The sequence below is a fragment of the Acomys minous genome (genome assembly GCF_964271855.1).
Source record: "Acomys minous genome assembly, chromosome: 2".
NCBI lineage: Eukaryota > Metazoa > Chordata > Mammalia > Rodentia > Muridae > Acomys > Acomys minous.
In genome coordinates this window covers 87235086-87247661 of record NC_140484.1, presented here as the reverse complement: position 1 = coordinate 87247661, position 12576 = coordinate 87235086, and the positions used below count along the sequence as shown (strand labels likewise).

Sequence of the window (12576 nt, the reverse complement as noted above, 5' to 3'; positions counted from 1 at the left end):
AATAAATCTTTAATTAAAAAAAGATGTTACAGTTTGAATACAGGTCCTTGTGCAGCTATTTCTCTCCAGCCAGTCAGCTTAAAAATTCTTTTTTCATATTGCTGGGAATCAAACTCAGAGTTATATCTGTGCTAGGTGAGCAGTCTGCCACTGAGCTGAACCTCAAGAAAAATAGCCAGAACATGGAAACAGCCTAAGTGTCCCTCAATAGAAGAATGGATAAAGAAACTGTGGTATATATACACTATGGAATACTATTCAGCTATTAAAAACAAGGAATTCCCGAAATTTGTGGATAAATGGATTGAGCTAGAAATGATCATAATGAGTGAGTTAACCCAAAAGCAGAAAGACTCAAATGGTATATACTCACTTATATCTGCATATTAGCCCAAGGGGCATGTCCCACGAAAGCCTTCACTTACCAGGAAACTGAGACAGAGGGGAGGACATTCTAGTGGGACTCTAGATGAGAGAAGCATGGGAGAATGGCAAAGTAGAAGGATCCAGAGGGTCCTAGAAGCCTACAAGTAGAACATTAGGATAGGCAGATTTGGGCCCAGGGGTCCCGCTCAAACTAAGGCACCAGCCAAGGACAATACAGGCGGTAAAACTTAAACCCCTACCCAGATCTAGCCAATGGACGGAACACTCTCCACAGTAGAGTGGAGAGTGGGATATTACTTTCTCATATACTCTGGTGCCTTACCTTTGACCATGTCCCCTGGAGGGGGAGACCTGGTGGCACTCAGAGGAAGGACAGCAGGTTACCAAGAAGAGACTTGATACCCTATGAGCATATACAGGGGGAGGAAATCCCCCTCAGGAACAGTCATAGGGGAGGGGAATAAGGGGAAAATGGGAGGGAGGGAAGAATGGGAGGATACAAGGGATGGGATAACCATTGAGATGTAACAAGAATAAATTAATAAAGGAGAAAAAAAAATCTTGCTAGGTTGCTCAGGATGACCTCAAGTTCTTGGGACCAAGTAATCCTTTCTCAGTTTCTGAAGTAGTGGGGACTATTGGTACATGTTACTACATCCAGGACTTTTAACTTTAAAGTGTGTGTGTGTGTGTGTGTGTGTGTGTGTGTGTGTGTGTGTGTTCTTTAAAATTTTTATTTTATCTTAATTTACCCATAAGAATGTGTTGCCTATAGTATGTCTGTACACCATTTGCATGACTTGTGCCAGAGGGCATCCAATTTGGAACTAGAGATACAGATAGTCATGAGCTGCCATGTGGGTGCTGGGAACCAAACCCAGGTCCTCTGCAAGAGCTCTTAAGCCTTTTAACCACTGAGCTGTGTCTCTAGCCCTGCTCCCAGCTCTTTTAAAAGTCACTTTACTGTCTGACTTTAGCCCCTCTCCCTTCTCGTCTCCCTCACACTCCCTTCCCCCACCCCTGTTCTCAGAGAAGGGGAGCCCTCCCCCCCAGCCCGGTACCAACCCACCCTGGTACATCAAGTTGCAGCAGGGCTAGGCACACCCTCTCCCACTGAGGCCAAAGCAACCCAGCTAAGGCCACTCCTAAATTTTTAAGGTTGTTTTTTTTTTTTAATAATTCTTTTCTTTTTTTAAAAGATTTATTTAGTACAGTGCTCTGCCTGAATGTACCTGCAGTCCAGAAGAGGGCACCAGATAACATTATAGATGGCTGTGAGCCACCATGTGGTTGCTGGGAATTAAACTCAGGACCCCTGGAAGAGCAGTCGGAGCTCTTAACCTCTGAGCCATCTCTCCAGCCCCTTAAGGTTGTTTTTATGTTAAATTATCTTTGGGAAGTTGGGAGATGACTGTGTTGCATCCAGTATTCAGTACATAAGAGAAATAAAGAGGTCCCTTTCCAAACCAGGAGGAGAGCTTGCAGTTGTCAGGGAGTTTCTGGCAGGTAGCTGTCACCGCAAAGGCTCTCATTCTCTTGGAAACTCCCTGCTTGGTGGGTGCTGTACTGAGCTAGCATGTCAGAGTTAGTACCCAGGACGACATACACAGCTGTAGAAGCTCAGTGAAACTTGAGCTCTCTGCTGCTTAGGTCCTCAACAAGTAGCCTGCGTGAAGGTCGGCTCCAGGCGGACTCGGCTCACTCTCACTTAGGGGTTGGCTCCCCTGGTTGCACTGGGTGCAGTCTGGAGTTGGCCAGCTGCTGTCCTGCACGGCTAGAGGGGTCTGTGCTGGAGCCCCGCCTTACAGCAGGCAGCTATCCTAGTATCTCTTCTGCTCGTGAATGTAACGGAATGAAAATTCCAAAAGTCAGTGGTTTTTGTAGGTACCCTTCAGTGTGGCCTCCTGACGGGGGCTTTTCTTTTCTTTTCACTGGGTTTTTCTTTTCTTTCTTTCTTTTTTTTTTTGACCGGGTTTTTCTTTTCTTTTCTTTTCTTTTTATTTTATTAACTTATTCAGATTACAACTCAATTGTTATCCCATCACTTGTATCCTCCCATTCCTCCCTCCCTCCCACTTTCACCCTACTCCCCTCCCCTAGGTCTAAGATCGAGGGGGAAGAGGACTTCCTCCCCCACTATATGGTCATAGGCTATCGAGTGTCATCTTGGTAGTCGGCTTATTCTTTCTCTGAGTGCCACTAGGCCTCCCCACCAAGGGAAGGTGGTCAAATATGGGGCACCAGAGTTCATGTCAGTTGACTGGGTTTTTCAAAGGGCAACTAACAGCTCTCTTAAAATATAGTGAATATGTTAACTTATTTTCCCAAAATTAAATTAAATCATGTCACAATATACATGGTGGCACTTTCTTTTCTCTGACTTTGTTGTTGCTATTTAAGATTGCCTTAGTCTCCTTGGTGATCATAGGCGTGCGCTATCATGCCCAGCTTCTTTAACATTTTTATTTTTTCTTCCTTTTTTTTCTTTAACTTTTTTTTTAACTTATATTTTTTCTTTGACTTCTTAAACAAGTCTTTTATCTTTGGTGGCCCAGTTTACTATCAGTGAAGGAAAGAGAGGATGAAGAATGTTTGAGTTATAAGCATGGGCTCCTTTTTTGTTATTTTGTTTTTAGAGACAAGGTTTCTCTGTGTAGCTTTGGCTGTCCTGGACTTGCTTTGTAAACCAGGCTGGCCTCGAACTCAGAGATCTGTCTGCCTCTGCCTCCTGAATCCTGGGACTACAGGTGTGTGCCACCACGTCAGCTAAGCATGGGCTCTTAAGTCTTCTTTATCACCTTCATTTGATCCAGGCTACTATTTCTGTCATATTAATTTCACTTAGGTGTGTGTGTGTGTGTGTGTGTGTGTGTGTGTGTGTGTGTGCATGTTTATGTGCATATACATATGTGCCCTGTGTGTAGGGGGTGCTGGAGGAGGTCAGAGGATATTGTGTTGGACCTCCTGTTGCTAGAGTTGGCAGAAGTTATAAGCGGCTAGGCCTGGGTCTTGGGAACTGAACTTGAGTCCTCTGGAAGAACAAAATGTTCTCAACCATTGAGCCATTTTTTTCAGCCTCTGAGTTATTATTTCTTTTCTCTTCTACTATTAATTAAATTAATTAATTTATTTTTATTTTATGTGCATTGGTATTTTGCCTATATCTATGTCTGTGTGAAGGTATAAATCCGCTGGGACTGGGGTTACAGACAGTTGTGAACTGCCGTGAGCTGGGAATTGAACCTGGGTCCCCTGGCAGAGCAGCCTGTGTTCTTAACTGCTGAGCCACCTCTCAGCCCCTGGTTACAGTTTCTAAGGCATTTTATAGTTGGGCGACTGGAATGGCTCAATGGCTAAGGTGCCTGCTGCCAAGCCTGACTACCTGAGTGTGAGTCTTAGCGTCCACATGGTCAAAGGAGAGAACAGCTTCTTGCAAGTTGTCCTCTAACCTCCACAAGTGTTCATGCCACATGCAGTCCCATATGCATGCACATAAAGTAAATAACAATAGAATTCTTAGCCTGGCGTGGTGGCACGTGCCTTTAATCTCAGCACTCAGGAAGCAGAGGCAGGCAGATCTTTGAGTTCCAGGATAGTCAGGGCTACCCAGAGAAACTCTGTCCTGAAAAAACAAACCAAAAATATAATTAAAATATTTTTGCAAGGTGAATATCAAAGTAAGATCATGTATCTCTACCCAGTGATTGTCTTGTCATTCCCCTCTGACTCTTAAAGGTATTTTTCCAATTTTACTGATTTTGAATTAGGACTTATACCATTTCCTTCATCTTTGTCACATATATTACTTTCCTGTAGGGATAGAGAACTTACTTCCAAATTGATAAAAGGTTAAATACTTATACAAGCTGTTCAATATTGCTATTGCTCTCATAGCCATGTGAGCCATTTTTAGTATTGTTGGGTATATTTAAAAAAAAAAGCTCCGTGTTCTCAGGATTATAACTTGTTGTAGAGATATTTGTTTCTGGGGGGAAAAAGACAGTGCAGTGCGTAGTGAAGCAATGAATGAGATGAATAAGAAAAAGCAACGTGGGGCTGGAGAGATGGCTCAGAGGTTAAGAGCACTGGCAGCTCCTCCAAAGGTCCTGAGTTCAATTCCCAGCCACCACATGGTGGCTCACAACCATCTGTACTGAGATCTGGTGCCCTCTTTGGGCATGTAGGTACTATATATATAATAAATAAGTAAAAATTTAAAAAAAGAAAAGAAAAAGGCATGTGTAGGGTGAGGTGGGAGACTGTGGGCGGCTTCAGAGGGAAGTGGATCTGCTGACCCTCTGAGAACGGCTGGAGTGGGGGATGTGCTCTGGGCGGTGCTTTGACCAGGAGAAAGGAGAGGTTGTACGTGCACTGTGAAACCTACAGTCACCAGACAGTAAATGACACATGTGGAATATAGTCACACTCGCAAGTAAAGTGCCATAGAGAAATATGGCAGGCAGAGAGAGGCAGGTGGGAGCCAGGCCTGTGTAGGGAAGTCAGGGCCATGACCAGGACCGCTTCTCTGCTGCCTGGGGCCAGGGACATGGGGAGGATGAAGGACTGTTGGTAGTTAGGAATCTGTTACTTTTTGGGAATTCTGTAAAGTGAAATACCCAGGACCGCAGGAAGCAGGGAATGAGTTTCTGGGGCTAACCGAGGAGGAGGGCTCTGTGCACTTCACAGTAAGCTCTAGCTTTGGATCTGCCCTCCTCAGTCCAAATGGGAGGCCTTCTACCTTCATGCTGAATGGCCCTGGCATGGTTTTTTTGTCTCTCTGACAAAATAACACTTGTGCCTTGATGGGCTCATTAGATAATATAACTGGAGCCCTTCATAATACTTCTGGGATGAAGATGGCCAGGGGTTCTCAGCCTGTGTCACCTGCACACCCTGATGAAGTCAGAATATTGCCTTTCCTGACAGGGACTCCTGAGGTGATTCATTGTAAGTTGTGGTCTATCTAAATGAGTGTCTGCTTATTATGTCAGAGAAGTTGAATAAGTGCCGTATGAGTCTCTCCTCAACCCCCCCCTTTTCTTTTCTTTTTCTTTTCTTTTCTTTCTTTTTTTTTTTTTTTTCGAGACAAGGTTTCTCTGTGTAGCCCTGGCTGTCCTGGAACTTGCTTTGTAGACCAGGCTGGCCTCGAACTCACAAAGTAAGTCCCTCTTAATAGGCATTTCTTCTTCCAGATACCAGCCTTTGCTTTTTCTAGAAGCTATTTGTGTTTGTGCCTAAAATTTCCAATTTGACACCATTTGATGCTGTGTTTTTTATTGGGCCTAGAAAGGAGATGGTAAGGTTTGTTCAGCTGGGCCACTGCTGCATTTTCTTGTGCAGCCTGGTTTTACTTTGATAGCCAATGAAAGGTTGTGTTCAGGGAGTTATAAAGTTCTGTGCTGCAGTGAACCTGAGGTTTTGTTTTGTATTTGTTTTTTGATGTCTTTTACTTTCTCTTCCAGCGAACATTGTGTGCTGACTTGGACAGAAAAGGGAATTTATATTTTCATTCCTCAGAATGTTCAAGTTCTTCTTTGGAGTGAAGTGAAGGGTAATTCTATTTTTCTTTCTTAGGTAACTTTTGGTCTCATAATTATGTGAGAAGTGGAGAATGCAGGGAGTAGGCACTGGGTGTGACTAACACACAGAAACCCAGTTTCTGTCCTCTTGGTTAAAACTGGAGTGCAGGAAGGTGTGGCATTGCTGCTAAGGCAGCTCCTTGACTTTGACTTTTGGGGTCTTTTCTCCTGAGAGAGAAAGGCGGGGTCGCTACTCATGGACACTGTTAAGTTCTTTCAAGGCGTTCAGTCAAGACACCTATCTGTTCATATGACTGTTCGTGTTACCGAACCACAGCTCTCGGGCTTGTTACAGTCTGGCCCAGAGCACGCTACCCAGCTTTTCACTCCCAACTTCTGTTCACAGGAAATAGTATGTTAAACTTAGGATTCTAGATCAGAGAACGGTGGTTCTTTGCTTTCTAGCCTTAGAAAAGCATCTAACTATGATTTCTTTATTGAAGTACAAGTATAAAGAGATGAAATTCCATTGAGCAAAACTTTATTCATTTTATAAGTTTTATTGTAGCCCAAGTAAAAATGGTAGGGTTTCCCCTTCCACTGCTGGGGCCACGTGTGGGCCTTGTACTTTCTAAGCAAGTGCCTGTCACTCAGCTGCATCCCCAGCTGGGGCCTTCCAGAGCAGCAAGGGGTATTTAATTAATACAGGTATTTGAACCTGTCTGTTCACCCTTGTGCGTTTTTTTGTTTTCAGATATTCAGGATGTCGCTGTCTACAAGAATGAGTTGTTTTGTTTACACTTTAATGGGAAAATCTCCCATCTTTCCCTGTTATCTGTGGAGCGCTGTGTGGAACGCCTGTTAAGGAGAGGACTGTGGGACCTGGCTGCTCGCACATGCTGTCTCTTCCAAAATTCTCTCATTGCCAGCAGAGTGAGTTAGGGTTTACCTGTGAATGTTAATTATGGATGCTCAAACCATCCCAGCTTTCAGGATTGTTAGAAAGTTGTTTATCTTTATTAACCTTTTTGTATGACTTACATATGTAGAATTAAAGTCTTCAAAGAAAGCATGTATTTGGGGTGGGCGAAGGGTTATAAAGATAGTGTATGTTTTGGTTTTAAGAAAATATCAGCGTGGGCTGTCTGGCCACACACCTTCCGACTCAGCACTCAGGAGGCAGAAGCAGGTGATTTGAGGCCAGCCTGGTCTACAAAATGAGTTTCAGGACAGCCAGGGCTACACAGAGAAACCCTGTCTCAAAAAACTAAGGAAAAAAAAAAAAGGAAAAAATCATATTAACTTAGAAATATATTTTAATTTGAGCTTGTTTAAAGGGGATATTATGTACATAGTATCTCTTAATGTATATGTTCTCATTAAGTCTTCCTAGCTTACTGAGTTTTCTTTTTCTTTCTTTCTTTCTTTCTTTCTTTCTTTCTTTTTTTTTTTTTGAGACAAGGTTTCTCTGTGTAGCCTTGGCTGCCTTGGACTTGCTTTGTAGATCAGGCTGGCCTTGGATTCAGAGCGATTTGCCTGCCTCTGCCTCCTGAGTGCCAGGATTAAAGGCCTGCGCCACCATGCCTGGACTAAGCTTTCTTAAAACACCTGTGAAGGCTTATTCTTGTGGGAGTGCATTTAACACTTTGGCAGTTTGGATATAGAGGCACTTACAAACAGAAAGCTGTTTTGTTGGGGTTTCTTATCCTTTTATTAGGCAAGAAAAACATTGACTGCAGATAAATTGGAACATTTGAAATCTCAGCTGGACCTTGCAATCTGTAGTGAACTAATTTCTCACCTGGATGAATTGATCTTAAAATTTGAGCCTTTGGACTCAGCGTGCAGCAGTAGAAGGAGCTCCATCTCGTCACATGTACGTGCTTTTCTTTGTAACTTAGTTTTGTGTGTGTGTGTGTGTGTGTGTGTGTGTTGGGGGAAGGAGGCATGCACATGCCAGCAAGCACAAATGCCAGGGGGCAGCTTGCAGGCGTCAGTTCTGAGGATGGAACGCAGGTCATCATATATGGTGTCAGGTGCCCTTTTACCCCTGGGCCGTTTGCCAGCTCAGCAACTCTTTTAAGAGTTTTTGAGTAAGTGCAAGATCTCTTTTGCTTTCCATGTAGTACTTTTTTTTTTTTTTGATAGAAGCCTGGAGATGTAAGCTTTTTCTTTTCATGATTTTGACAGACCACATGAGCTAAACAGTTTGTAAGAAGGGAAGGGTTATTTTGGCATGTGGTTTGAGAAAGTTTAATACGTAGTTGATTGGTGTTTTCCATTAGGCCTTTGATAAGGAGACCATGGTAGAAGAAAGCTGTTCACCTAATGGCCTCGAGGAAGCCAAGAGAGATCCAAGGCAGGGATTGGGTCCCAGTGTCTCACTCCAGGGCATACCCAGCACTTCCAAAGCTTACCACCTCCCAGGGCGCTGTAGATTAGGCATTAATAATATAGACACACTCAGAATTGAAATGTAGCGGGGAGCTTTCTTCCATGGTGAACAGTGAAGGAAAACCAGGTGTGTCTTGAAGTCCACATTTTATTTTGTTACACTTTACTGCTGGCTGTACTCAGATGTTCTTCATGTAGTTTCTGGGTGAGATGGTTTTCAGCTTGTGGTTACCTGAGGTCTCAGTGCTGCTCAGGACTATCTCACTCCAACTCCCGTCCTCCCTGCTTGCTTTTCAGGCTGAGCACTGTGGGGGGCAGTGTAGGATGGGTAGCTTATCGGACACCCCGAGGTGAGCTGCCTACTCTTCACCAGTGTGTGCTGATGAGCTCTAGGTGTTGATGCTGGCCTTTGGTATCGTTTGGTTTTGAGGGGAGTTCTTTTCATTTTCAGGAAAGTTTTAGCATCTTGGACTCTGGTATTTATCGTATCGTCAGTAGCAGAAGAGGCAGTCAGTCCGATGAAGACTCTTGCTCCCTGCACAGCCAGACCTTCTCAGAAGATGAGAGACTTAAAGAATTTGCCTCACACCAGGAAGAGGAGCAGCCAGAGCAGGGCTGTGGTGCAGACAGAAGTGAAGGTGATGAGTGTGTCTCTTCTCAGTCCCTGACAGGGAGCACTGTTGTCTGTGAACTGACAGGGTAATCTTATGCAGAGAGTTTCTGTCAGGTCCAAGTACATTTTAGCACCTTAGAGACTGGCCACCTGTGGATCTGACGGTCACTAGAAGATGGTGATGTGTAGGCTGCCTTTTAACCTCTTGTTTGAACTAACATTTGTAAAGTGCCTAATTTGGGTCATGCGTCAAAACCACTAGCCAAAATAATGAAGACTTTTACCCTCACTAACCACATTATTTTCCACCAGGAATGAAAGATGGCTTCAGTTTTGGGAGCCATTGCCTTCCCTTTTCAATGTTCCAGCATTCCCGAGACTGAACTGTTGAGAAGAGATTAGTACAAACTCTAGACTACCTTTGTGGCTTGTGGGGATTCAGGGTTAGTAGTTGGATAAAGGTACCTGGCTCAGTGTTTCATGTGGACCATCCGTGCATCCCATAAACCCGTGTTCTGTGCTCATTCGTATCTGGGTCAGTTGTGATTTTGTTATTGACTCCTTCATTTCCTTTGGTTTATTCATTTCTGAATTTTCTCAGTTCTTTAAAAAAAAACCAACTCCCATGTGATTAGATGTTTGTTTTTCCCAATTCTATTTATTAGACAGTGTTTCCCACAGTCCGGTGCCATCCGAGATAGATAAGACTGAAGCTTTTCTGCCCTTCAACATTCCACTGCCATTTCGTTCTCCATCTCCCCTTGTGTCTCTCCAGGCTGTTAAAGAAAGGTAAACAAGCCAGTCTTGTCATTTAATTCCATTTCTCACTTTGCTTCAGTCATCACATGACGTACTGAGAAGGAAAAGACATATTAAATAATAAAAACAAGGTCTCAAGTTATTTCTCTAATAGACTGTTAGTATTAACTGCTAACTTCTCCTTTTAACCTTGGGGAGCTTAAAGCCCCTCCTCATTGCTGTAGCTGAGTATTTAAGTGGCTGTGGGTTAGCCCCTACTTCCACTCCACACACAGCGCAATTAAATATGTTAGTCTCATTTCCAGGTTATGCCGTAGTGTGTCCATGTGGAGGAGGAAGACGACTTTGTCTCCTCAGTTCTCTCTCCTGTGTGGGTTCTAGAGATCTACTCATCTTGTCAGGCTTGGTGGCAAATGCCTCTACCTGCTCAGCCACCTTGCTGACCCATTAGTCTCGGGGTGTGTGTGTGTGTGTGTGTGTGTGTGTGTGTGTGTGTGTGTGTGTATGCGCGCATGCGCACATGTGAAGGCTTATCTATTTGCATTTTTGTGTGAGAGGCTGTGTGAGAGTGTGCGCGCCATGTGTGTGCAGGTTCCTGTGGAGATGAGGCTGGATTCCCTGCAGTTATAGGTGGTTGGGAACCGTCATGTGGGTACTGGGGGCTGAACCTAGGCTCTCTAAAAGGGTAGTAAGTACCTTCACTTGCTGAGGTGTTTTGCTGACCCTTTCTTGATCCTTTCTCACTTAAAGGGTCAGAACTGGAGGATTTTTTTCCCCCTCTTCTTGAGCTATGGCTGCACTATGTAGCTCTAGCTGGCATGGAACTCCATATGTAGACTGGGCTGGCCTCAAACTCACAGAGAGCCTCTGCCTGTGCCCCCTGAGTCCTGGGGTTAAAAGTGCGTATCACCGTGCCTTGGAAGAACTGGAGATTTTTTCTAGTTCGTATGTAAAACCAGTCTTGAGGCTGAAAAATAAGAGAAGGTGTATCTTCTGCCCAGCTACTTGCCCAGTCCTGCTGGGCATACTTTCTTCTTGTGTTAGAAGGGTCTTTTGTGAAAAGTTGGGAGCTACGTTCCATGAAGAAGTTCTTGTTATTCCCTGACCAGGAAGTGGCTGATGGCCACACGCTTAAATTGCCTGAGTTGAAGGAGCATTACATTGCAGACACAATTGGATTAGAGACCTTCCCTTTAGTCTTCAGGACAGAGGTTTAGTTTTGTTTGTTTTACTTTCAAGATAGGGTTTCTCTGTGTAGCCCTGGCTGTTCTGGAGCTTACTCTGTAAACCAGGCTGGCTGGGAACTCACAGAGATCCCCCTGCCTCTGGCTCCTGAGTACTGGGATTAAAGGTGTGTGTCAGTACTGCCCACTTCAGGACAGTTTTATAAACACAAAGAATCATTTATTGTAAGTTTATGTGGGCCTCGTGTGAAGTGTGGTTGATTAGAGAAGTTGTTACGAGCGGGGTCTGTCTTGTTGTTAAGTTCAAGCTCCCTTTATAGTACTAATAGACGCGTAGGACCACCAGGAGCAAGGGTTACAGCAACTGTAATACAGAACTGTTACACACCAGCTCTCAACAATGATACAGTTCCATGTTAGGGTTTTGGTATTTGATTTCCAGTGTTTCTAGCTTTGTGCGTAAAACTACTGAGAAGATTGGCACCCTTCATGGAAGCCCAGAGCTGAAAGAGACTTTCGAGTCTAAGGATGCTGAGCAAGCACATGAGGAGGAAGCAAGTGCGGCTGCCTGCCCTCTGGAGGAGGACCCTGAGTAAGCCTGTGTCTGAGTCTGGAACGCTAGGGACGCTGCCAGTGTGAAGAAGCTGTAGACTGGATTGTGGACAGCTTGTGTGTATGACACTGCCCACTGAAGGCTGTTTCATAGCTCAGAGACTGCAAGTTCCACAGTTTACAAGGAATTAACTCGGTTGAGACAGAGTTTCAGTTTCATCTCTCATCCACCTTTACCCTTCTCTGTCATCTTGTCACACTCCTGGAATGTCAGAGGAGTATTAGAGGAAGAGAGATGACTAAGATCTAGGCCTTGTCCTAGCTCTTCTGACTAGCTCATAACCTTTACGTCACTAATGTTGTCTGCCTGTCCGCTCTAGGGTGTGCCACTGCTTGATGAATTAGAACTGCCAAGTTGATGAAGATAATGGAGGGGAGACTCTTTAAGGCAGTGGAACATGTAGCATGCTTGCCATTTAGTAAGCAGTGGAAGGTTGGGCTAAGAAAGCTTTGGTGGTTCCTAACGTCTGTAAATAGGATTCTTCCTTTTTCATGCTTTTCTAGGGAGAAGGAAATTAGTCAACATCCTGAAGAAAGCAGGCTTGAAGAACTCACAGCAGTGACAGCAGAAGCAATGTGAGTGTGGAGGGCTTACTGTGAGGGTTTACAGTGAGTGGGATTGACTGCCTTGGTCAGAGGTAGCGTCATGTGCAATGGATGTTCAGTAGTCAGTAATATACTCCAATGTCAGTGTTGTCTGTGTTGTTGGCTTGCTGGGGCAATTGTCATTTAAAGATCTCAAAAGCAACATTTATCCCAGGTGAGTGTGCTTTACCTGTTAAGGTCGTTTAAGCTGAAATAATCTATTTTTAAAAAACAAATAACAGGGCTGGAGAGATGGCCCAGAGGTTAAGAGCACTGACTACTCTTCTGAAGGTCCTGAGTTCAATTCCCAGCAACCACATGGTGGCTCATAGCCATCTATAATGTCCTACAGGTATGCATACAGGCAGAGCATTGCATGCATAATAAATAAATAAATAAATAAATAAATAAATAAAATAATAGGGCTAGTGAGATGACTCAAAGGTTAAGAGCATCATCTGTTCTTCCAAAGGTCCTGAGTTTAGTTCCCAGCAACTACATGGTGGCTCACAACCATCTACAA

General features: G+C 44.1%; 1 protein-coding gene across 9 annotated transcripts in view; it reads left to right on the top strand.

Moving 5' to 3' along the window:
* The window catches only part of HPS5 (HPS5 biogenesis of lysosomal organelles complex 2 subunit 2), a 47100-nt gene that overhangs the window by 14876 nt on the left and 19648 nt on the right, over positions 1-12576 (top strand). For 8 of the 9 annotated variants that reach the window (XM_084773928.1, XM_084773931.1, XM_084773924.1 and 5 more), the window contains 7 exons: positions 5850-5938; positions 6661-6839; positions 7624-7782; positions 8752-8938; positions 9579-9702; positions 11299-11448; positions 11973-12044. In XM_084773928.1, the coding sequence (XP_084630054.1) occupies positions 5850-5938; positions 6661-6839; positions 7624-7782; positions 8752-8938; positions 9579-9702; positions 11299-11448; positions 11973-12044 (960 nt within the window). The remainder of the gene's footprint in view (positions 1-5849; positions 5939-6660; positions 6840-7623; positions 7783-8751; positions 8939-9578; positions 9703-11298; positions 11449-11972; positions 12045-12576) is intronic. The other variant, XM_084773932.1, reaches the window with a different exon arrangement.